Raw genomic sequence first — 24,269 nt, 5'->3', positions numbered from 1 at the left:
AACCTTTAGGATAGAGGAAAAAACCCATGAGGTTTGACTGTGGGTCATATGAACTAAAACATCTTCTAAAATACTTTTTATGGATGCATCTTACTTACACTTATGTAAGCAAAATGCTTAGTGCTCTGCTCAGTAGAACTCACATATTGCGTGCTTGTTCATAGCAATATGTAGCTCAATTTTGGTTTGCATGAAATGGCAGTTGCTTTTACAATACCCTTTTAGCTATTGATTGGGTGGTGCACACATTCTACTAAGCGAAATGAGAAAAATGGATACAAATGAACAGTTCCTGGAATAAGGAACAATCAACTTAATTCTAGAAACTGTGTAAAAAAAATTAAATGAAATAAAAATGATTGGGTAATTTGTATAACGAAGAAGGTCCTGATTGGGTCAAAGGGAAATTTATATAAGATATGGTGTATGTGTGTGAAGATTAGACAGGAGTAATTGGAGCAATGTTGGATCGCCGAAGAGGCACCAGGGAGCAAAGCAAATTCCCCAGAGACGAACGGATGTCGGAAATGGCCTGTTATGCAGTTCTATCTGCTAAATACTGCCTTAATTACAGACTTAAACAATGTATTACCCCAGGATTCTCTTCAATGAAGTTATTTCAGTTAAGTAAACAGGTTGCAACCATGTCCTTTCCTCAACACCGCTACAGTACTTCTCTTTCAGAGCTCCTGCCATCAAGGACAGCCTTCTTGTATCATTGCTCTGTCTCTGACCCCACCATCTCTTTCAAAAATCTCATTTTGAAGTTATTAAGTGCTGCTGTAAACTATAAAAAACTATAACGTGTAGTATGGTATTACCTAAAGGAGGTGATTGAAGTAGACACTGTAGAAACCCAAATTAAAATATGGTCTTAGACTAAAGAGTTTGCAACCTAAAGAAAGCAGACGGGTAAAGGATAGAACTGTAAGAACTATTAAGATGGGGGCATGAGAAAAATCAAGTGACTTAACCTGAGGTCACATGGAAAGTCAGTCACAGAACTGTAAACTGAACCCAAGTCTCCTGAGAGTGTCAGTGCAATGGGTTGAGCACACGACCATTTCCCTTCTTTGTATTTCTAAAACAACATGTTATGAGGTTGCATAATAAGCAATGCTACAGGTCCATAAGTCTGTTTTGTCTGCATTGACTCCGGTGACAAGCAGAACTAATTCCGAAGGCATCAACACCTAGAGAAAGGTGTGAATCACTAATAGCTCAGCTAGCTAGTTTTTGCAGGCATTTGGGTTGGTAGATTATCCACACTACAATTATATTAAGGAAAGGTGATTTGAAATGATAGGATGCTGTGAACCTTGTGAGACTATTAAAACACTTTCAGGGTGTCTGTGAGTGTCCATGGGGAGAGTCAAGACATTGTGAAGCTACAATTCCAGGGCATTGTGGATCAGTGTATACTGGGGCTGTTCATGGGATTTACTGAAACAATTACTGCTCTCCTGTTGATTTCATATGTGTATTCCACCATAAATCAATAGATTATTAACTGTAAAAGTCAATGTGTTCTTTGTTTGCTGTCAAGGAGGTCACTCTGCAAGGTACTAAGAAAGCACATATCACATGGTTAAATGTGTTTTCAAATTATTAGCTCTAAATAAATACATCAATTCCTATGAAAGCTGAAAAAGAATGAAAAGAAATTAATGTGTGTGAACTAAAAGACCAAGGATACAGTGAGGAAATATAATGAAATACAAAGTGGGGAAAACCCCAGCTGTTAAACTCATCAAAATCTTTGTGCCTAGAAAGTTTATCCTTGACAATCTAGCTCCTTTGGGTAAAGTGTGTTTTGGTTATAAGAGCTCAGTTGTATTAAGTACAGTTTGCTTTGCTTTTAGCAGGTCACCATATTGTATTTTGGTGTTCAGGTTATATTCCCATTGAGGAAATAAATCTATTTTATAATAAAAGGCAATAAATAAAAATAATACAGTTTTCATGTATTAGAAGCAGAACAAAAAGATACATAAACTACAGTTTTCATTACCTTATGTCGGGAACCCCAAAATATGTCCTCAGCTAAGCAGGAATGGTCCAGGCCAATGTTTGATTAATTTGCAGAAAGCGGATCCAAGGGTGCTTTTTCATACTGAGACATTATGTTCCACAGAAGCTAGTGATGCTGTCATTTGGATGAGGAATAAACGTGAGGTCAGTACAGCTCTCATGGCACATTTAAAAAAGGATAGGTGGCATCACCTTCAATGTCCCAAGTGTGGTGGTGATAACCTGTCCCTCTTAAATCTTCCAGCAGTCTGAACTAGATAGCAACTTTCTTTTCTGTCCTGCTCTAAGTTGTCACAGTTTGCTTATGCAGCTGCCATGTTCATTTTAGTCGGGGCACCTCCCTAACTGCCCTCCCAAGGGAGGCCATGCCAATCTATTAATCATTGAAATAGCCAAGATCAAACTGGACAATTCCTCTTTACACAACAGTAATCACACCCTCTCCATCCAAAGAATTCTTGGGAGGCATATAAGGGTGTGTGAAGCTTCAGTCGCTGACTCGATTCAGAGAAGATGCGGTCCAATTCAGAGGCTGAATCACCGAATCCAAATTGAATTGGGAGACCAAAAAAACCCTCCGAATCAATTCAGAAAAGATTCGGAGATTCGGAAGGCAGTCTTGCAGGGAAACAGAAATTGAAAATAGAGAAGGGGAGAAAGGGGAAAGATTGACATCTGTAGCTGGCCAGTGATTTTGATCTTTCCCTGAGCCCCCTTCCAATCACAGTGCTCTGGGGGAGGGATGTAGAAACAGCACATAAGCCTCTGTCGGCAGCCTTTCTGTCCCTTTTGTGAGCTGTTTCTGCTTGAGCACCCCTGCTACAGGCTACCATCCCTGCTGGTTTTATCCTGCTGCACCTTAACACATATACAAAGTCACGCATGTCACAAGTTCTGCTTTCAGAAGCTTGAGGTGCAGTTTCCCAGAAGCCCCTGCACCTATCTCCTTGAAACCTGGCAGGCTTCATGGCCTCAGCAGGGGCTACCATCCCTGCAGTTTTCATCTCACTGTGCCTTAACACACACACAAACTCACATGTCATGAGTTTTACTTGTTAGCACCTTGAGGTGGAGTTTCCCAGAACCCCCTGCACCTATCTCTTTGAAACTTGGCAGGCCCCATGCTCTCAGAAGGGGTTACCATCACTGCTGTTTTCATCAAAATCTGCCAGAAAAACGACAAAGTTATAGGTATTTCAGTGATTTCCCATTATAGTTCTCAGGCCGAATCTCTGAATCTCTCTGAATCAGTGCCAAATCATCTGAAGCTGATTCGCTGAATCGATTTGGGACAGTGATCCAAATATTTTAATCAAATCACTGTCCTCCAAATTGGCCGAATCCAAATCGAATACTTCCCTATTCGCACAGGCCTAGAGGCATAGGAAACCCCGGCTATAAAGGTACACTGAAGTACAATTTTCCATAAAAATATCTAAAAAGCAACCTTTTGAGAATATTAAATAGAAGAAAAACACACTCTAATAATCATCAAATAGAACACAATAATTTGGGAGGCTAGAAAGAGTAAAATCCTTTCTTTATGTGCTGAGGACTACTGGTAACAGTTACTGATGGTCTCTTAGGACCCAACATTTGAACTTGCTTAGTTATTTTGGCCAAGAGCAGGGAAAGTTGAGTCAAAGCTCTGTCCATACCCTGGTTCCACTGAAGGAAGGACAGAGCAAGAATTTACTTGCTTGTAAGCACTCCGACTCAAGTTCCAAGAAACGCTGTAGAGTAGTGTAAGTGCCTAGTGCCTACGCTGAAACAGTTGCATCATTTCACACAAGCCACCAAACAGCTGCAAGAGAGTAGACGTGTAGGCTCCGTTTTAAAGAGTGAACTTGCAGGATTCCACAGGGGGCTCCAAGTTCCCCCGACCCATGTTTATTTCCTCCAGGTGGATCTGGAAAGGAGCATTTAAAGGACTTCTGGGGCAAGAATGATCTTTTCTGGGAGTTGCACAGCATCCACCACAGCAGGCCTCAGCACTTCACAGAACCAGGCAATTTGCAATCTTAGGGAGAAATTAGCCTATGTATGAGAAAAAACAAACGAACAAAAAGCCCTATTCAAACACCAAAAATAATGTTTAGTATAGGGAAAGTTGAGGATATCTTAAAGTGGTTACTTATATCAGATGGTTGTTTTCTGGTTATGCATGGTCCTTCATGCATAATTTCATCTTTGATAGTTTTGATCATATCTTACTCAGCCAAAACCTCACAATCCAGACCATTTTTACTAAAATAACCTTCAGGTTCTATTTTGATTGATTTTAGCAAATAGTGGATAATCCAATTACAGGTTACTAAATTCTGCCATCTAGTCAAGAATATTTTTTCTAGGAATAACTAGGACAGAGGACAAAGCACCTTCCCTCCAAAGAAAAGTTGAAATCCAGAATGGGGTTGAACGAATAAGACGATAATCCTATTATTCAGGCACCAGTTCATATTATAGGATTTACCATGTACTGTGCAAGCTGCAATGTGCCCTCTAGTGGCCGCATATGAATAACCTAATCAGCTGGTAATTTAAACAAAGCAATAGGAAAAAGTAGCAGTGCAGGAAGGATTGGTAGGATTTGGCAAAGAACCAAGAGTATAACGGATAAAAGGTGAATATGTATCAATTTTTGGACCAGAGATCCAAATTAGAACAGGGGAAATTATTTTGGCAAAAGGAAGAATTACAGTAATTATTTACTTAAGAGACATTTCGTTTTAGATGTTAGACTGTGCAGAAGCACTGATTGTGGACAATGTGATACTTGTAGTACTTTTATTTTAATGTCAAAGAAGTGATTATATACAGGAGGCAGCAGACTGGTCTGATATAAACAGAAGATGGACCAAGTGTTTGGAAAGTCTGGGTTGAATGATATGGTTTTGTGCGGAGAAAGATCTATTGTTAGTCAAATAGGTAACAAACCAGTTAGGACTGAGAAATCAGTCTGCATGTTTATTTTGAAGATATATGTGAAAAATCTTGAATTCCATACTCAAGCACTTGTCTCTCTCTCCATGCACATGTTCTTCCTAGGTTGAGAAGTTTCTGCATATTAATACTCCAAGATCATTTATCAAACACATTTGCAGCTGGTACCATATGTACTGGGTGCCATAGCTGTGTTCAGTCTATATGTTTTAATTTGCAGTCAAACGGAGAGAAGATTTTAGGAGTCCTACAGAGGTACACCCTGGGTCCAGTTCTGGTCAATAGTTTCATTAGCAAATTTGATAATTGAATAGAATATACACTTACAAAATGCATGGAGAAAATTCAAAATGTTCTAGATATAGTGGAAGATGGCCTGAAGTCAACAAGATGCATTTCAATAGAGGGAAATGTGGAAGACTATATTTAAGAAGGATAAATTAAACGCACAAATGGTTGATAGGGAATGACTGAGTAGACAGTTCTGCAAGAGATCTAGGTTAGATAACAGGAAAAGTTATTAAAACAAATAACCCAGAGAGTATGAGTTCTTGATGTAGGTTTTTAAGACCAGTTTTAGACAAACATATGTCAGAGATTGTCTAAATATGCTTACACTTTACTTCAGAGCAGGGAGAAGGACTAGATGACTTCCTGAGATCCCTTCCAGGTCTATACTTTGCTAATTTTATGTAGCCCAAGACTTCCACCTAAATTAATGCAGTTTCATCCTTTAACTAACTCAAATTCTTTATTGAAACAAGCTCAATGCATTGAGACTTGAATGTCTTTTCCCTTATAGTCTACAATCCATTCTGCTGTTTTCATGCTCCTGATGCATGCATGTTATCAATTTCTGCTGACTGAAACATCATAAGCAAGGCAAAAAATATTCAGAACTGGATTATTAGGGACCTGCTTCTGGTAAGCTTTGTAAATCTTAATCTATTCACATGCCCGGCCAAACAACAGTTTTTAAAGAAGTCCAGTTAACAAACAAACAAATGAACCCTGCTTTTCTTCAAACATGGATTCTAAACTGACTTTTTCCCTACAGATGCTAACTCTCTTCTCACCACTTAATAGATTTTCTAACACTTTTTTTTTTTTTTTTGGCTTGGAAACCCACCTCCACAGTGGACACAGGCAGATTACACTTGTGTATTGAATGTCAGAAGTAAATTGTAAATAACCAGGTTAGCATGATATCTGACAAAAATAGTTGCAATGAAAAAGTGAACAGGTGTCGATTAGTAAAAAGTAGCTGCAGAACTGATGTGTCAGGAAAGCTTTTAAGTCTGTTAGCTCTAATTTTCATCTTTTGCAGCAACAGAAATTGGCTTAGGAGAAAATTAGAGCACACAATTCAACAACCAAAAGATGTGATAATCAAACACAGTTCAAACAGTTAACATGCCAGGCATGTCCAGATGAGTGTGCATGTGCAGTTTGCAGTGCCGCAGATCTGCCTGCGGTGTCACAAACTGCACACACTGCACATGCAGGCATTTGCCGCGCTGCAAATTTGCAGCGCAGTGGGGGTTTTTGACACCAGGAGATCCCAGTGTCAAAAAAACTTGGGTCAGAAAAAAGTGGGGTGGAGCACATGGCGGCAGCATGTGCTGCTCAAAACGGGAGCCTGGCCGGCCAGAGTCACACTCCGGCTGCTGGCTAGGCTCTGCGTGCCCAGATTGTTGCTGCTGGAGCCCCGGAAGGCCCCCAGGACCCCAGGTAAGGCTGCAGGGAGCAGCCCAGGTGCTGGCCCTAGCCTCCCCTTCCCCATCCAAGGCATCAGAGCACAGGTGTACGGGCATTCCCCAGGGACAAATAGTACATTCCCACTGATGTACTATGTACCCAGGAAATATACATTCCCACTTATGGGGACACATCCACCCTGTCTTCTGTGAATCTGAAAGACAACACTTTTACATTTACACTTATTATGCAAGTAGTGGTATAAAAACAGGACACATCCACAGAGGCCACAATATAGTGCACACCCTCTTTAAAAGCTTTGATTTTCTCTTTAGGTATTTACATGCTATGCATCTCTTCCCAGATATTTAGTATTTGAGCACTGCAGAAGCAATAAGGAATTTATCCTCGCAGCACCTTTGAGAGACACTCTCTCAATCATAATTGTATGATTTGTATACAGAATGGAGACACTTGCATACATACGGATATGTGCTAAGAACAAAGAGAAGTTTAAAGTAATGTTGCGGGCTGGTCCCCGCACCTCAGGCCAAAGCCTTGAACATAAGACCAGCACTCTCATCTAGCACCAGCAGCCTACCAATGGCCGGCACATGGGAAAACATTTCCTTCCTCTTCTGTGCACCTTCATGATTTCTATTCAAACTTACTTGTCTGGCTCTGACATCTACCTCTCCATTGGCCAGCCACAGATTGATTCAAGTCATTCTATTACGTATGCATTTGTCCTCCCAATTCATACAGAGGAAGAGGAGTTCACTCATGTCCATATCAGTTTATGTTGCTCCTTCAAGGATGTTAGATTTTCTGGGCAAGCCATGTTTCTTCCATTTGCCTCCACAATGGATTCAGCCCTTTGGACGAAGTCATTTGGAAAGCTCAGGCATCTCTTCAGGGTAGACTGATTCTTGGACACAGCAGTCTGTTGGCTACACAAGTGTGCTGGGAACAGGCATTATGGATTGCAGAATAAGATGGCAATGATTTGTACCCCTCACTGCAAAGAGAGAAATTTGCAGTTGCCTGGAAGACAAGCATTTGAGCCTCTATTTCTACTAAGATGTAATGGAAAAAGCAGCTGTGGGGAACCAGCTGCAGGGAACCAGTTGTATACCAGGACAGGCCTAACTAATGCCAGTAAGGGATCAAATATAGCTCTGCTCTTATATATCCTCCTTCCGTCTCTGTCTTGGCTGTGGCAAGAGACATCTGCACCAGCTTTATGCCAATGGAGGACAGTCTGCAGCTTCAAAGCCACTCTGCTGCTGAGGTGGAGAATTCAGATCTTGGCAGTATTATCTAGTGTCTGGCAACTAAACTGCACAGAGCCGCTCTGGACTGAACAAGAACCTCCTTTCTGCCACCCCACTAGTCTATTCACATCTGTTATCCCAATGCACTTGGAAGGAGGGTGTTTTCACATCCACTGTGGTAGACAGACAGGAAAAAAAGAAATGCCAGTGTTATTCATCAGTGCAGCACAGTATGGGAGCTGTTATATTACAGCTAAGAATTTCAAACACCTTTTTAGAAAACATAAAATTGGGGTGGCAGAAATATAGCAATTTATCAAGTGGGAAATGTTTAGGGCATGCTAGGAGCTCTGGGGATTTTGCTGTAAAATATTAAAGCAGCTAATTCTATTCTTCGTCTTGGAGTGTGGAAGGAGAAAACACAAGAGTCGGAGAATCCTGTGTACTCAAGGATATAATTTTCAACACATTTCCCCATATTTTAAGAACAACAAATAAAAGCACACATTATTTTCCAAAAACAAGGAGGATCAGCATAAAAGCAATGACAGAGACTACCTAGTATTTTGCATGGTATCATCCATCTGTAGATGCAGAAGAGAAGCAGAAACTAAAAGAAAAATCAGAGTACAAATTAAGCTATTTTAGATACAGTGGATAGGATCATAGGAAAGCAGGGCCTGAAGGGACCGCATGAGGCCATCTAGTCCAGAACCTTGCTCAAGTCAGGATCACGCCTGACTAGGCTATCCCAGCCAAGTGTTTGTCTAACCTGCTCTTGAAAACTTCCAAGGATGGAGATGCCACAATTTCTCCAAGTAGTCTGCTCCAATGCTTGGCCACCCTTATATTCAAAAAGTTCTTCCTAATCTCCAGTCTAAACTTCCCCTGCTGATGCTTAAAGGCTATTGCTCCCAGTCATATTCCCTACAGCCACAGAGAAAATCCCATCTTCATCTTCTATGTAATCATTTTTCAGGTATTTGAAGGTATTTGTTATCAAATCCCCCTGCAGTCTTCTCCAAACTAAATAACCCTTTTCAAGCCTTTCCTTATAAGTCTCACTTTCCAGGCCCCTAGTTATTTTTGTTGCTTTGAATTGAACTCTTTACAACTGTCCACATGCTTCTTGAAGCACAAGGTCCCAAACTGCATAAAATATTCCAGTTCTGAATAGAGCAGGAAAATCACTTCCCTTGTTTCTCTGTTGTTGCAGCCTAGTAGGCTAGGCTCTTTTTGCAACAAGAACACGCTTTGGCTCATACTCAGCTTATGGTCTACTCAAACCCCCCAGGTCCTTCTCTGCAGTACTGGAGCATACCTACTCATTCTCCAACCTGTATTTGTGCATGTGATTAGTCTTCCCTAAGCAAAGGACTTACAGTCGTCTTTTTTGAATTTCATTTGGTTAATTGAGGATAATTTTTTCATTCTACCTAGGTGATTCTGGATCCTAGCTCTAGCCTCCAGAGCGTCTACAACTCCACCTAGTTTAGCACCATCCACAAACTTGCTAAACATTCACTTAGTCCTATAATTCAAATCATTAATGAAGATATTAAACAATAGCAGACTCAGGTCAGACCCCTGGGGAACCCCACTTGATACACCTCCTACCAACTCAACACTGAGCTGTCGATGACTACTTGAGCAAGACGATCCAACTAGTTATGTATTCACCTTACAATACTTTTACCTAGTCTGTATTTTCATAGCCTGTTGATTTGAATGTGATGGAAGATGGTGTCAAAAACCTAGCTAAAGACAAGTTCATAAATAAATGGACTTTTATAAACAAGTTAAGATAAAACAAAAGATGCTCAAGCAGAAATCACATGCCACCCTTAAAAAATTAAATTAAGATGTCCATGTGCTCCATGTAAAATTTACAAATGTCAATGGAAATTCTCCAGATGGGTAAGGTTAAGCACCCATGTAAATATCTCTGCGATCAGAGCCTCATTGTGCGCAGTGATGGTAGGTCCAAAATGCGTGTCACAGACTCTTAAATCTATCAGTTCTTCATCTAACTCTCCCACAATTGAAGTGACCCTGAACTTTAAACTAAGATTGAATGAAGATGTTCATGATATTGTTTGTTCTGAAGAGTAGTTTTTCTATTAGGGCACCACACAAGGGAGCAAAAAGTTAACCTTAGTCAATGTTAACCACTCTATAACTGTAATCATTTGGAAGGGCGGGGGGTGGGGGGGAAGCTCAGGATCTTTTATTTTATAAATTTCCCATCCGAATTTTTCTCTGGTTGGTAATTTATACAGACATTTCATCCATCATTAAAGTAATCTATTGTATGCACAAAGTATAAATACATCTTGTATTTTCCATTTCCTCTCCCGTATAACATAGAATATTTTCTTGGAAGGATTAATATTGTTAGAGTGCTTTTTTGAGGGTTTAAACTGCTGAGAACACTGTGGTTCTAAAAATCCTCAGGACTCCAGGATATTGCAAAAAATACTGTATTTACTTGATTCCAAGAGAGGGATTTTTTTGCTATTTAACATGGGGGAGGGGGAAGCCCCTCATCTTGGAATGGAGCACGAGGTGGTGGGGTTGGAGCTGGAGCTGGGGGTGCTGCCTGACCCCTGCTGCATCCTCACAGTCCCAGGCCTCCGAACCCACTGCCCCCGCTCCTTTTCCTTATCTCCCACCAAGCAGCCTCTGCCTCCCCCCTCCTCCCCCCCACCCACTTACCCTTGCTCCGGCACTGGCAGGGGAGGGAGGTAGAGCAGGCAGGGGGCAGAGGCTGCAGAGAGAGGGACATGAGGGAAGTGGGGCAGGGGACTGAGGCTGCAGGTGCAGACAGGGACAAGGAGGGGTAGGGAACAGACGCTGTGGGGGTGCAGAGGCTAGGAGGGGGGAGGCGGCAGTGGGCAAACTACTTACACCCCTCATTGCCTTTATACTCCCTACCACCCGCCTCCCTCACCGCCTGAACCCTTCCACTGCTTTACCAGCTACAATGGTGATGGAAATAAATTTATTCTCCAATAATTAGATTTTTAAGGGGGAAATTTATAAATTTGTTATAATTTTCTATGTATAAAATCAAAGTATTGGGGGGTGATCTTAAATTCAGGGCTGTCTTGGATTCAGACAAATATGGTAATACTAAAATGTTGCCAATATGCTGGGTAAGCCCTGCAATAATAATATACTGGAACATTACTCTTCTATGTCTAGAAATAAAATATAAATTACACTGAGGACAGAAAAAAATTTGTATATAAACACCAATGAAATGTATGTGGGAATTCATATATGTATAAATGTATGGTTATTTAAAAAATGTACTGTAGGGAAATGGTCAAAATGAGGATGGAGATAAAACAGAACTGCTTTGCATTTTCTTTATAATTAATCATAACATTTATGAATTTAAGAAGTCAAGCATTAACATAGGAAGAGACCAGTTTTCTACTGGTTTTCCTAGACTGTTTATTTCAATATATTGTCACGGTTGTGGTGCTGTGTTGAAAGAAAAGGTTTAGTCTTGTTCTGCAGTGTTTTCCATGAAAACCAGCTTTGCAGTTTTAAAAAGCTCCTTTCCTTGGCATTATGTATTTCATTATCAACATTTAGGAACACAGGACTGGATGGGAGGTCCTGGATCAAGGTTCAGCTCTCTGCTACCGCAGGCAAAATGCTGTACAACTCTTTTCATAAAGTTATCAAGCTCCATCTTAAACATGTTCAGAGTTTTTTGACTAAAGGCTGTTCCAAAACTTTGCTATTCTAATAGGTTTCAGCCTAAGTTAATTCACGGCCATGTATTCTTATGCCAACATTGGCCTTTTGCTTAAATAGCTCTTCTGTGTCACTGGTGTTCACCCTTTTGATGTACTGGTAGATAGCAATCAGATTCTGTCTCAGTCTTGTTGACTGTCAAGTAGATCAGTAGATCAGGACTACTGCATCATATAATATTTTTAAATAGAGGTTTTATCCATGCTGGTACTAATAACTTATGTTTACAATCCAATGTTTATGTTAGATTCTTTATAAGAGGAAATACTTTGCATCCTTTCCATCCATTTTCAGGCATAACCTGCTCCTCTGTCATCCTTGGACAGTTCAGTGAAGTTTTTCAGACAGGGTACAGTTAAGAACTTGATGTCCTCAATCACAAACCTGTAATGAGGCTTCTGAAGGTAGTTTTTTAACTGTGTAATCAACCAGCCCCATTAATCATGAAATGCTTTTTCCTACATAGTCTTAGAGCACAGAATTAACAACTGATAACTGTCTGAACTCCACAAAGTAACCATCACACTTCATTTAACAGTAATTACATTTAAAAAAAATAAGCTCATGCTGAACATATTTCAGTGCTCTAGTGCAAATGGTCTCTTGCCTGCAAATTAAAAAATGAAGGATAAAAACTCAGTTCAAATGGCTGTAGGAATAAGATCACTGGTTGGGGAGTTTATTTGTGCCACAGAGTCCCGACACCTTAATAAAAGAAATATATTGCCATATTCCATGTGAAAGGTGTATTTTATAGCAAGTGACTGGTTTATGAGAAACTTATTCAGGAGCTTGATTTATAGATCAGAATCAGTACCTGGGTACTATGTACAGTAATGACATGAGCTAGCAGTGACATAGTACTACTTCTACACCATCCATCTTTAGGACTCAACCCCACAGCCAAGCGACAGACAGATGAATTCCAGCTCCTACCACTCCCCTTTGCCGTTAGGCATTATTCTGTTCATCTCAGAATAAGGAACTGATTGTACCGAGGCTGTCTGGTAGAACAGGTAGCTGTTCTAGTTTAACTAGCTAGGACAAAAATTATTAATAGGAATTAATAGTTTTACAGAAAAGCTGCATACTTTTGCATTGATATGCACTGCCCTCAATGCTATCTTTTAACTTCTCTCTCTCAGAAAAATATATTTGTCTCAGTTGTTTGGAAAAAGCCAGACTAAAGGCCATAGTCAAACAGCTACTAATTATAATAACTCATGGACACAGGAAATCACTTTATTTTATTTTATTGTATTCAAATGTCAAACAGACTGGCTGAAAAGCAATTACAAAAGTAATAAACAACAATTGAGCAAATCTTTCTTTTATATTTGCTAAAAGCTTTGATCGTGGAAATGAATATGCTCCCAAGCTAATTCTAACTAAAATAAAATATTTAGTTGTTTGTACTAATTTAATTTTGCATGTTCTTTTTATGCTTATTTAGTAACCATGGAGAGATTAAAACAAGTCAATCTTGCTCCTGGGAAGTTATTGGTACAGATTACCTTGACCAAAAAAAAAAATTTAAAAATCATTTTTATAAAACTAAGATTTTATAATACCAATAGTTCTCACTGACATAACCTTTTATTAAATTAAAAATAAACAGTGGGAAAATTCTGGCTCTCCTAACGCTAGCGAGGAAACTTACAATTTAACCACAGGCATTTTTCACCAGTTTCCAAATCAGAATGGAGGAAGTAATACTGACAAATACTGCACTAGTAATTTCCTCCTGAGCTAAAAGAAATTAAAAAAAATAAAATTCATATCTTGACTTCTTAGATCAGGTGATTAAAACAATTTAGTTCAACAAAAAGAATCAAAAGCCCACTTGGCTGTATTTAAATGGAGGTCAGAGGAAGCATCTTCTCAAAGTTCATATAGGAAAACAAGACAACAACATGCTTGGCAAGTCCTCAGCTTTCGGTTTCGTGCCTATCCCACTGTTTTCAGTTGTGTACCTCCTCTTAGCATCTCCCAAAGAAATAGGATGTTACATTTCAAAACAAATCATCTCTCTCTCTGGAAGGAAAGTCAGTAAGAACTTTGAGCATTAAGGATGGGATTTTCAGAAGCTCTCAGCATTTTCCTCCCCCCAAAAATGAATGGGAGCACAAGGCCAACATTTCATGCTTTTGAAAAAAACTCATGACTAAGTTTCGGCTGTAAGTGAACAACAAACAATGAGGAAGCATAGTATGAAATAAATGCGTGCATCTAGAAAGCAAAACACAACAGAGCTGGTAAATCTAATTTTAAGCCTCTGCTTAATCTTGCTTTAACATCAAAGCCCCACTGGGATGGTGCCTCTCTCAAAAATGTATATAATTTTATATTACATTAAGTTATTTTGGGATATTATTACATTTCAATATATTTTGCAGGTATACAGTTGTATAAGGTGGTGGATAGAGAGTTATACTGCAATTTACAATTTCACTATGCTTCAGTTAAAGAGTCATTAACATAACAGGGGAAGAGTATTCTCTTCTTTAGAAAGAAAAATCAACTGTTTGTACCACATTCAAAAACAAGAGAAGGGCTGCTTACAGATATTTAAAATGACAACAAACCCTGGTGCTTTACTTTAAATTCTGTGTGCTCCCACACTGAGCCCAGCGCATGCCCAGAAGAGGCAGTGCATTAGTTGGGCCCAGCTTGCCCAACGTCTGTAGAGATCGGGTGCTTTATTTATCTAATAGCTAATTGAATTAACTATTAGATAAAAACCCCAAAAAGCCCTGCTGAAGCACCTGATCTTTACACACACTGAGGAGCTGGGTCCAAGTAACGTGCTGCTTCTTTCGGTAAAGTGCGGGTTTTTTGTTCCGTTTTGTTTTGTAACTTTTGCAAGAAGCCCATATGATTCTTTTGTGGAGATGCCATCAGTTAAAACATGGACAAACTATGTGTATTTTACAGCACATGCAAGTTACTTCTGAATAGTCATTGATTGGCCATTTACCTCCTATGTAATGATAACATAAGTTGCCACTTTGATCAGCTCAAAAGCAGTAATCACGTTAAATATGTATGTTAATGGCCTTATTTTTAAACCCCATAATACTATAACTGTCCTAAATTGGGGCGTGGAAGGGAAATAATCTGTTCTGTATTACACCTGAATTTCAGAACTGGCTCCACTTAAAATGATTTATTTATTATTAATGGCAATGTTTGTAGGTGGTTTTGCATTTAAAATTAAATCAGTATAATGAAAGGTAGTATATTTAAACTTTGACGGTTAAAGGCTATTTTTATCCCACAGGAATACGTGTCACTGGGTAGGCACCTAAATACAATTTTCTCAAACAGGCATCACTTCCCTCAAAGATTAATAAGTAACCTCAATCTGAATCAGTACAAAGGCTAGATCCTTTTAGCCAAGGATTAACAAACTCCAAATTTATCAGAGTGTTAGGATACTAAAACTGACTGATATAATATTAGGCAACTAAAAATTGTATCAACTACTACAAAGCCTGCTTAAGCACACAAGTATGATAACATGGATAGAGAGATAATACAGTGCTTATAACAAAGCACCATAACCTCTTGAATTTTCAACTAGTACAAATATTTATTTCAAAATGTCATTAACTGTGTTAACTGGTAGATGGCTGCAATGTAAATGAGTGTCAGGGACATCAACAGCACAGGTAAATAACAAGCAAGCTTCTCCATACAGTTCTTCAGGTGAACACTGATGCAGAGTAGCAGAGGTATTTCACATAAGAGTGCTAAGGGTTTTTGAGTGTGGTTTTGTAATGTGTGCAAATAAGCTTTAGGATAAGCCTACCAAAATCATTTTCAGTTGTGGTGCACATATGGCTATGAACCCATGTCAACAGATATACCTGACTACCATTATTAACCCATTCTGCCATTGTGTTGCATTCTTTGATAATCTGTAATGCACATATTCTTGGCTTCACTGGTAAAGAGGAAAGTTTACTTCACTACCAGATAAACCTATTACCAATTCCACTATGGTCTCAGACAATAAATGCTATTTAAAAGCAATATAAAGAGAGTTTAGTGAAATTATGCAAGCTTCACTGTATGTATTTACACTGCATTATACTGAAGTATAATATAATAGAGCTGCATTCCATATAATGAAGTAATTGCACACTTCAACTCTCTTGCAGTAGTTAAGGAATGTACTAATCCAAGTGTTACCCATTTACCTCCTGCAATTTTGTCAGACTTCCAAGATATTATTTCAGAGCTTTCAGAATAAACATGTTGTTTACCTTGCCTCTATGGAAAAAAAAAGGTTTTCAGTTCACTTTGGTACTTTAAAATTAGTCAGGATGTAAAGAAGGGCCCAAATGCTTTAATTTTAAAAAATTCCTGCAAGCAAGTTTACCTTGGATTTCTATGTATCGCTAAAGCCTTACTTCTAAATTTTGACAAATTAATGGAGTTTGCCCTTAAATATAGTACTGTATAGTCACACAAGCATTTTAATTTTATACTGATCTGTTTTAAAAGACATCTCAACCCAGTATTATATTAGTTTCTCCAAAAACAGTGCAACACAACTTAGTTCCCTAGAAGGACAATTCGGTAACTCTTCAACTTCTAAACAGCAGCATTCTTTCGGAGCACATTTTCCCCACCAAACTTGCATACTGCTGAACACTGGCTTCATCACTTGGCCCCTTCCGTCTTTTCTTATACACGCTGTAAGGCATTATGGTTCTTTTGTGAAGAACTCTCACTCGGTCCAGTTCCTTAATGCGACTGTCATCAACTACAAAAAGAAACAATGAACACACACATTAATAAACCAATATTGTCGGCATTAGTATCCACTGCACCACTTTATTTTATATGAGTAAGTATAACGCACATATCCACTGTATATAACACTAAAGAATAGGTTTGTCTTGTTTTTAGATGATACATAAGGTGTATATTCATAAGCTAGAAATAGACATCACTGAACAAAGCGATCAGCTGTGCCGTGATGGGTCTTGGCACAACTGATCTGCTTCATTCACCAGAACACACACCGCCCCTTGTTCTGGTCTCACTTCCCCTGCTCAGCCAGATCTGCTCTCCCATAATCACGGGATGTGTCATATGGGAGGGAGCGGGTCTGCCTGAGCAGTGAAGGGCCTTTCTGCACTTGGTCAGAACCACCCACCGTAATCATGGGGGGGGGGGGTCTAGCTGAGTCCTGATTTTCCTACTAATGGAGACGCACCCCAAAATTCCCTGGGGTGCCTCTCTAAGCAGTGAAAGCAGGCAGTTGCTTCAGGGCCTTGAGGGGTGACTGGGGTGGAAGCTATTCCTACTCTCCTGCCACAGAGCTAATAGATGTTTGCTGGAGTAAAGCCTATTGCTACCTTTTGTTGCACCACTGATTTTCCTTTGATGTGGCATGACAGAGGTAAATACAAAAGTCTATTCACTCATTATGTGTGCTGCCATCACATTTTGTATGGAGGCACAAATGAGAGGTCAGGTGATGTTCATTTCCACCCTTTTCCTCCCCTTTTCCAAGGAAAAAAGATGCAAAGAATATCTTTTCGCAGCCTGAGTCCAGTTTTATCCCCGCCCCCCAATCTTCCTAGCCTGTACTATCCTTTTCTTCCCTTTATACAAAGTCTCTAGAGTAAGGAGATGCAGCACATGCCCTATGTTATATATTGATCTTATTTATGTTCCCAGTCTATGACTACAGATCCATAAACAGAATCGACAAAAGTAGCACTGTTTGGGTGGGCCTGCCTGGTTCTCTGGGCTTTCAGTATTCAGAGAAGTAATATGCCCCGTCATAATTTTATCTTATTAACCTAACCTACACGTACCACTTTCACCTATAAAACTAACGCTATGTTAGGAGTTCTCTGAACAAGCTTAAACTCCCCTTGTTTGCTTGCAGCCAGCTAAAGCTGCTGTTGTTGAACACCAGTTGTATCTCAGGCAAATAGGTTCTAGAATAGCAAACTTCTTATTTGCAGATGAAAGAAATTAGCCATGTAAATGAAACAGGCACAGGATAAATTAGTAAGATGCTTTTGAAGCACTGTTTAAAAGAAAATAGTTACTTTGCTGAACTCCAGGTTCATGCAGCCACTGGGATAAGAAACGGACATAAAATGTATACATGTAGTCTTAGAAACAAGAACTACAGAAATACAACATGAAAATGCAGCAAAAGGATGTTCATTAGGATGCCAGAATATTGATCTTACACTGTCCCAAACCCCCCCAAACCAAACCCAAAACAACACCCACACCATTCTGTGGCATCAAGACATTATTTTGACTGAAAAGTTCATATAGCCATATATAAGTCATTCGTGGATTAGATGTATGGATTCAAATTTTGTAATAAGCAATCTCTGTCCTAATTTTAAATACTGCAAATTTACCTGCGTCTAAAGAACTGTGCTTCCTTGAAAAGAAAGCTGTCACTCAAAATAAAAAAAAAAAATCCATTTCTCAGAGGTTATAGATTTAAGACCCCTCAATCAATCTGGATGAAATCTATTCTACACCTGCCTGTCTCCCATACTTTATGAATTACAAATGACTGGAATGATGTCTTCTGCCAATTCATTAGTCTAACTCAAAATCAAACAAAGTGCTAAGGAAAGTCAGGTTATATCAATAGTTACATCACAGATACAATCAGTCAGTATTTAATTAAAAGGGAAAAACAATGAGGTGGCTTTTTTTGTTTTTTTTTAAATGTATCAGATTCTTTGCAGGCAATCAGTAGAACTGACCTAATCAGATAACAAGCAACATAAAATGGGCAGGTTTCCCTGACAGTTCATACAGCCAAGCACTGGACCAGCAGTGACTCTTGGAGCACCTCCTGGTAGTCTCTGGAAAGCTGACTAGTCACAGGCTGCTGGTTTGCCTTGTTTCCAATACCTAAATTGCATTTAAGACTGAAAAGTACATTAATCTATTGCTTTTTCATATAAGCAACCCTTGTAGATGTACCTGGTAGGCTGTCTGAACAAGAATGAGAGAAGCGGTAGCTTATGTGATAGGGAGTAGGAAATTGTTCATAAAACAAACCTCTATTGATATACGGGCCACTCTATGAAGTCTAAAACCCCATTTTGTACTTTCTTTGTGCATTATGAAGACAAAAGATCACCAGCAAGGACCTTATGGACTTTTTTTTTTAAGTCACCTTTAAACTCTGCAGAATCCCTCAAAAGCATTTTTCTGCTGATTGTTTGAATGGGGATATTAATATGTAAAATAGAGCTTCATTACATTTCAGGCTGACTTCATAACTTTTATTTGTGTTTTGATTCTTACATGAAAGTACAATGTACTTCTTAAGTCTTAACAAGGAAAGAGTGATGTGAGGGGAAAAAACCTGAACAGTACATGCTAAGATTGTCTTCTCCACTAATTATTACTGGCACTGGCTTAAGATAAACACTGAAGTCAAAACACTTTGTTTTGTCTTTTTCTCTGTCTTTGAAATCCATTAGTCTTTTGATGTGTGGCCAACATCTTCCGGTATCCTAATGGGTTTGTTTTTCTACCAGTTCTACTCACTCCTCTACAGCATTCCCATTCTTGGGGAAAGTTCAAAGAAACAAAATTTGCAAGTTTAGCATCAAAAGGTGAGACAGCCATAAAGTTAGTTTAACTTATGTGGGAGAAAAAAGTTTGTATTTACTACACCTTTAGGCCCAGGATTTAAGTTCTGCCCTGAACCAGATAGGTGTCAAACCTCGCCTTCAGAAAAAGTTGCATGACAATAGCACTTCCAAGGTTGTGCATTACTTACTGTCAGTACTTTACTTTTATTTATACTGAAACCAGATACTATGGGTAAATTAATCTTCTGGTTTGTATTGCTCTTGGCCTCGGAGTCTGTTTCATTCAGTAACTTTAGCTACCATACCTCCAGCCTGTCTCTAGCCACCACTGAGCTTTATTCTAGCTGTTCAACATGTGTTTTCATGAGTTTAATCTGCTTTTACTCATTATGTCAAGCGTGGTTAAAGCATTATCCTCTTTGGAATCAGATCCATTCTAGCAGGAGCCCTTGTAGCTGTATTTAACATAGTTACTGCTACCAGGGTTTTAGCACAGTTGAACTCATGACTGTGGTCAAGGGTTTCCTGTGGACATAGGCAACAGGCAGGGGGATATTGGGGGGGGGGGAAGGGGGGCACATGCTCCCCCTGACAGGGCCATCTCCGCTGCCGACACCGCTGGCGGCTTCTGGGGGTGCTAACCAGCCCTGTCTCCGCCACCAGCTTCTGCCAGCCCTGTTCCTGCCAACGCCGCCAGCTTCTGCGCGTGCCCCCCCAGACTCAGGAGGCACCAGTCGCTCATGTCTGTGAAAGAACAATACTTGCCAAACCATGTTGTAGACCAATCCAAACTTGGATTGTGGCACGGTTTTATTTAATAATCAGGCCATCTCTCAGTGTAATCTGGGAAACCAACTAGCTACATGGTATAGTGCTATCCGGTACTCTGCTGTATCAAGACAAGCTTGAACACTACTTGCATGTGTATACACAAAAATTTGTCACAGGGAGAAAAGCTTCAAATCCAAATACACATGACTTGCTAAATACATAGCTTTGGGCAAATATATTTTCATTTGCTCTTCGCTTCAACATCCAAGGTTCGAAAAAGTTCCTACAAAAAGAAAAAGGGTAATCAACGGTGTTGGTCTCAGGTCAGGCAGAAGGCAGGGCAGGGTGGCATCTTATAGGCTTATTCAGGGGCATTAAAAAAAGAGTCAGAAAAATGACATAATTCTTCCTTTTTTTTTTTTTTTTTTTTTAACTGAAAAGATTATCTGCTCCCGTGAACATAAATGTATCAACTCTCCAAGAAGAATAAGTCTATGTAATAAAAATAGCCTGCTGTAAAAGTACTTAAGTGACTAAATAAATAAGGTTTAAATTCAACCTGAAAAAGAAGCCTTTTCACTGCAACTTTAAGTCATCACTAACCTAATCTCAGGTACATAGCTAAGCTTTTACAGAGGGTGAATAAGTCCTGTCACCACAATATCAAATCCGTAAGTTAAAATGTAGGCAGTTTGTGGTTGTTACTGTTCTAGTGCCAAAATGTATAAGTACAAGAAAGTTTTCACTTTATTCATTTAAACTCTTAAATAGGAAAGCTTTCAGAAGATTTAGTGGAAAATAAAAACAGTCTGGGTTTTGGTATGGGACAAACCTGTTCTGGTTTACAGGCACCCCTTTCCCCTCAGTTTCAAACAGTGTTTCTCAAGCAACAGGCTACTTAACTCCCAGGTTCACCAAGGAATCAGGGCTTCCAACAAACCCAGATGCCTTCTGTGCCCCAGCATCAATACAATGGACCGAACAATATAGATTACAACAGGGGCAGGCAATTATTTTGGGTGGAGGGCCGCTTACTGAGTTTCAATGAGCTGTTGAGGACCACATGGGTAGCCCCGCCCCTTGACAGGTGCTCCGCCCTCTGGTTGCCACCTTGTGACTAGAAGTTCCACTCCCAAACCTTTGCCCCCAGAAGTCCCTCCCTCTTGCTCCACAGAAGTACTCCTTTCAGCAAGGGACACTGCCATTTCAGAACCAGAGAAATACCAAATTATATTCTAAAAATTGATCATCTACAACATTCATTGATTTGATTTAAAAAAATATTTTTGTCCTGATTTACATGCGTTTATGTAGCGTACATAGCAGTGATTCTATAATAGCTCAAAATGACATCTTACTCTTGTATATTGTGGAGAGGTGGGAGGCATGGGCAGTGGGTATAGGTTTGTGGAGGGCTGTGGGTATGTGGGGGAGGCTCTGGGCACGTCTCTGGGGGGTGGATAGCTGTGGGAACATGTGGATGTGTGTGTGTGGATATGTGAGGTGTGGGTGCAGGGGTCTGCGTGTATGGCAATGCAAGGTGGGGTGGTGGTGCATGTGTATGGTGGGGTGTGCGTGTGGGACTCACCTTATGAACTCTCTCTCTGTCCCTCCCTCATTGCTCAGGCAGCGATGCAGATGGGAGCCATGTGGTGCTGGGGTGGCTGGTGAGTGGATAGGGAAGTGCTGAAAGCAGTGGCAGGCAGGAGAAGAGGCAGTGAGTGGGCACGCAGGAGCACAGTGATAGCTAGGCAGGAGCATAGGGCCCACGCTGGTGTCCTAGTGTCAGCGAGGCCCAGAGTGGGGTGGCAGGAGTGAGGGGCCAGGCCGGCAGGGGCTCTATGGAGCCAGGCCGGCTCCCCACTCTCCCCACTGACGGAGCCAGGCTCAGCTCCATAAAGCCCTGCCAGCCCGGGTCTGCATTCCTACCTCCCTGCTCTGGGCTCTGCCGGCACTGGCCCCAGTGCACTGGTGCAGGCCCCATGTTCCCATGCAGCTGTCACTGCACTCTTGTGTGCCCTTCACCTGCTGCCGCTTTCACCACTTTCCTGATCACTGCTGCGGCACTCCAGCATCATGTGGCTACTTGGCTGCATGGCCACAACCACAGGACTCAGCAGGAGCCGGCTCGGCCACAAGGATGGGGCAATCGCCCACGGTCCTCCCCTGCCTCCGTCTGAATTTCCCTCTCCAGTGGAGGGAGGCAGGAATAATCCCAGGGTCCCAGGCCAGAAGCCTCTGGTAGGCATGGGCTTCCGGTTGTGGGGGCAAGGGTGGGGTAGGGCTAGGCAGGCCTCACTGCTGGGCTGCTTGGTCCTGCTGGAAGTTCCCCCTGGGTCCTACTGCCCCTGGCTCCTGTTGTCTTTGACAGGCAGCCAGGGGCAGATAAAGAATAGTTTTCTAAATTTTTTTTAGGGGCCCTGAGGGTCGGATAGAATGGAGTGACGGGCTGGATCTGGTCCAGGGGCTGTATTTTGCCTGCCCCCAGATTACAACATCAGAGGGTCATTTACTTCTAACTCCACCAGTGCCATCATCGCTGCTTACAGTGTCCCTCTGGCTCTCTACACTGGACAGACAGGGCAATCTCTATGCAACAGATTATGATCACTGCTCTGACATGAACTGCAGAAAGGCAAGCAAGCTTGTGATAGAACACTTTAACCTCCCTGGACATTTTATCACTGATCTGAGGGTGGATGCTCTTGGACAGTAACCTTAAAAACCAACTTCAATGGGAAACTGAAAACAAAAAAAATCATTCACAGACTGGACTGTGTTAAGTATGGTTTAAACAGGGATTCTGGACTCTTACTCACTTACCTGGATTAGCTTTGTACCTATGGGTTTGGTGGTTGTTTCTTTGCTTCTCCCAGGACTCTCCCCTCTCCACACTTCTTCCCCTTCCCCTGTCTTTTGTATTCTAATTTTTCTCTCCTTACACTCTGCTTGTTGCACATCCTTTCACAACATCTGATGAAGTGGGGCTTCATCTTACAAAAGCTTGTACTATGTATATCTATTTTGGTTAGCCCATAAAGTGAAAATCTACCTTGCCTTCCTCTTGACTTCAGACTAACAAGGCTAACTATGTCTTTCTAAAATAGGAATGACACAAAAAATAGGAAAAAAAATACTCTTTTATAGTGACAAGTATTAGGCATACATTTAAAAAAACCCTTAAGTTTGTATTCAGAATTACTGTAAATATTGTGTATAATTTTCCTTCTCTGTGACTGAGATGTTGTGGTAAGGAGCAAGAGGATGCTGTTCCCTCCTCATTTTGGAATGGTAATTTAAATACAATGTTTTTATAAATGAGGAAATACTCTTGTTATTAATGAATATTGATTGTTATTAAAATAGTTTAAACTAGTATTCCCCTAATTCCCCACCTCAAATTTTAAGCATCTCATGAAAGTCACCATCTGCAAAAAGCAGGAGTCATATAAACAGTTCAGCAACCTCAGTCAAGAAGCTGTAGATGCACAAAACTAGAGGTTATGTTCTCCTGAGCCATTCTACTACTGTCTGCTTCCCCCATTAATTTTGTATACATTATTCTACAGTCTCAAAAGCCTAATAAAATTATGGATGCTAGACATTCTCAAGACAGTTCACAATTACTGCTGAGTACATTTCTTAGTGCTCCCCGCTTTCAGCCCAGTTTTTGAAGTCTTCTCTTTCTCTGTTCTACACACTTTTCCAGAAGTGTAATCCACACATTACTGTGATGAAGTTTTATCCAAAGATAAAAAGATCAATGAAAAGTAAATATTAGCTTTTCTGCAATGGAGCTTATCCTCCTTCTCTCCTGGATTGTTCGAAGACCCACTGAATCTTTCACAGGCTTCTAATATAATTAAAGATGACAAAAAACTTTAAGTAATTGTTCTTCAGAATCTCCCGTGGCTCTTCTAATTTTCATCTGACATCTGTCATACTTTACGTTCTGTTCTTTGTGTCATTTGGGCTGGATTTCTATTTTTTTTAAAGAATCCTTGTTTAACTCGCATATTAGACCTTGCCATTTACCCATACTGTTTGATTCCTTTCCTTTGTCCTCCCTATTATTTAGGTCATGAATACCTTCTGGGACTCAGTTCTAGTATATTTAAGAAGCTTCCATGCTGAGCATAAGGATTTTAATTTCCTCACTTTGACTTTAGGGCCTTTTTCAATA

General features: G+C 40.3%; 1 protein-coding gene across 8 annotated transcripts in view; it reads right to left on the bottom strand.

The window, feature by feature from the left end:
* Positions 1-12,951: 12,951 nt before the first annotated feature.
* Positions 12,952-24,269, bottom strand: part of ATE1 (arginyltransferase 1) — a 177,682-nt gene continuing 166,364 nt past the window's right edge. For 7 of the 8 annotated variants that reach the window (XM_019485894.2, XM_019485896.2, XM_019485895.2 and 4 more), the window contains one exon: positions 12,952-16,485. In XM_019485894.2, coding sequence (XP_019341439.1) covers positions 16,307-16,485 — 179 coding nt within the window. In that variant the 3' untranslated portion in view covers positions 12,952-16,306. The remainder of the gene's footprint in view (positions 16,486-24,269) is intronic. The other variant, XR_009463114.1, reaches the window with a different exon arrangement.

This window comes from Alligator mississippiensis, chromosome 6, assembly GCF_030867095.1.
Source record: "Alligator mississippiensis isolate rAllMis1 chromosome 6, rAllMis1, whole genome shotgun sequence".
Classification (NCBI taxonomy): domain Eukaryota; kingdom Metazoa; phylum Chordata; order Crocodylia; family Alligatoridae; genus Alligator; species Alligator mississippiensis.
This window is presented reverse-complemented; position numbering and strand designations above follow the sequence as displayed.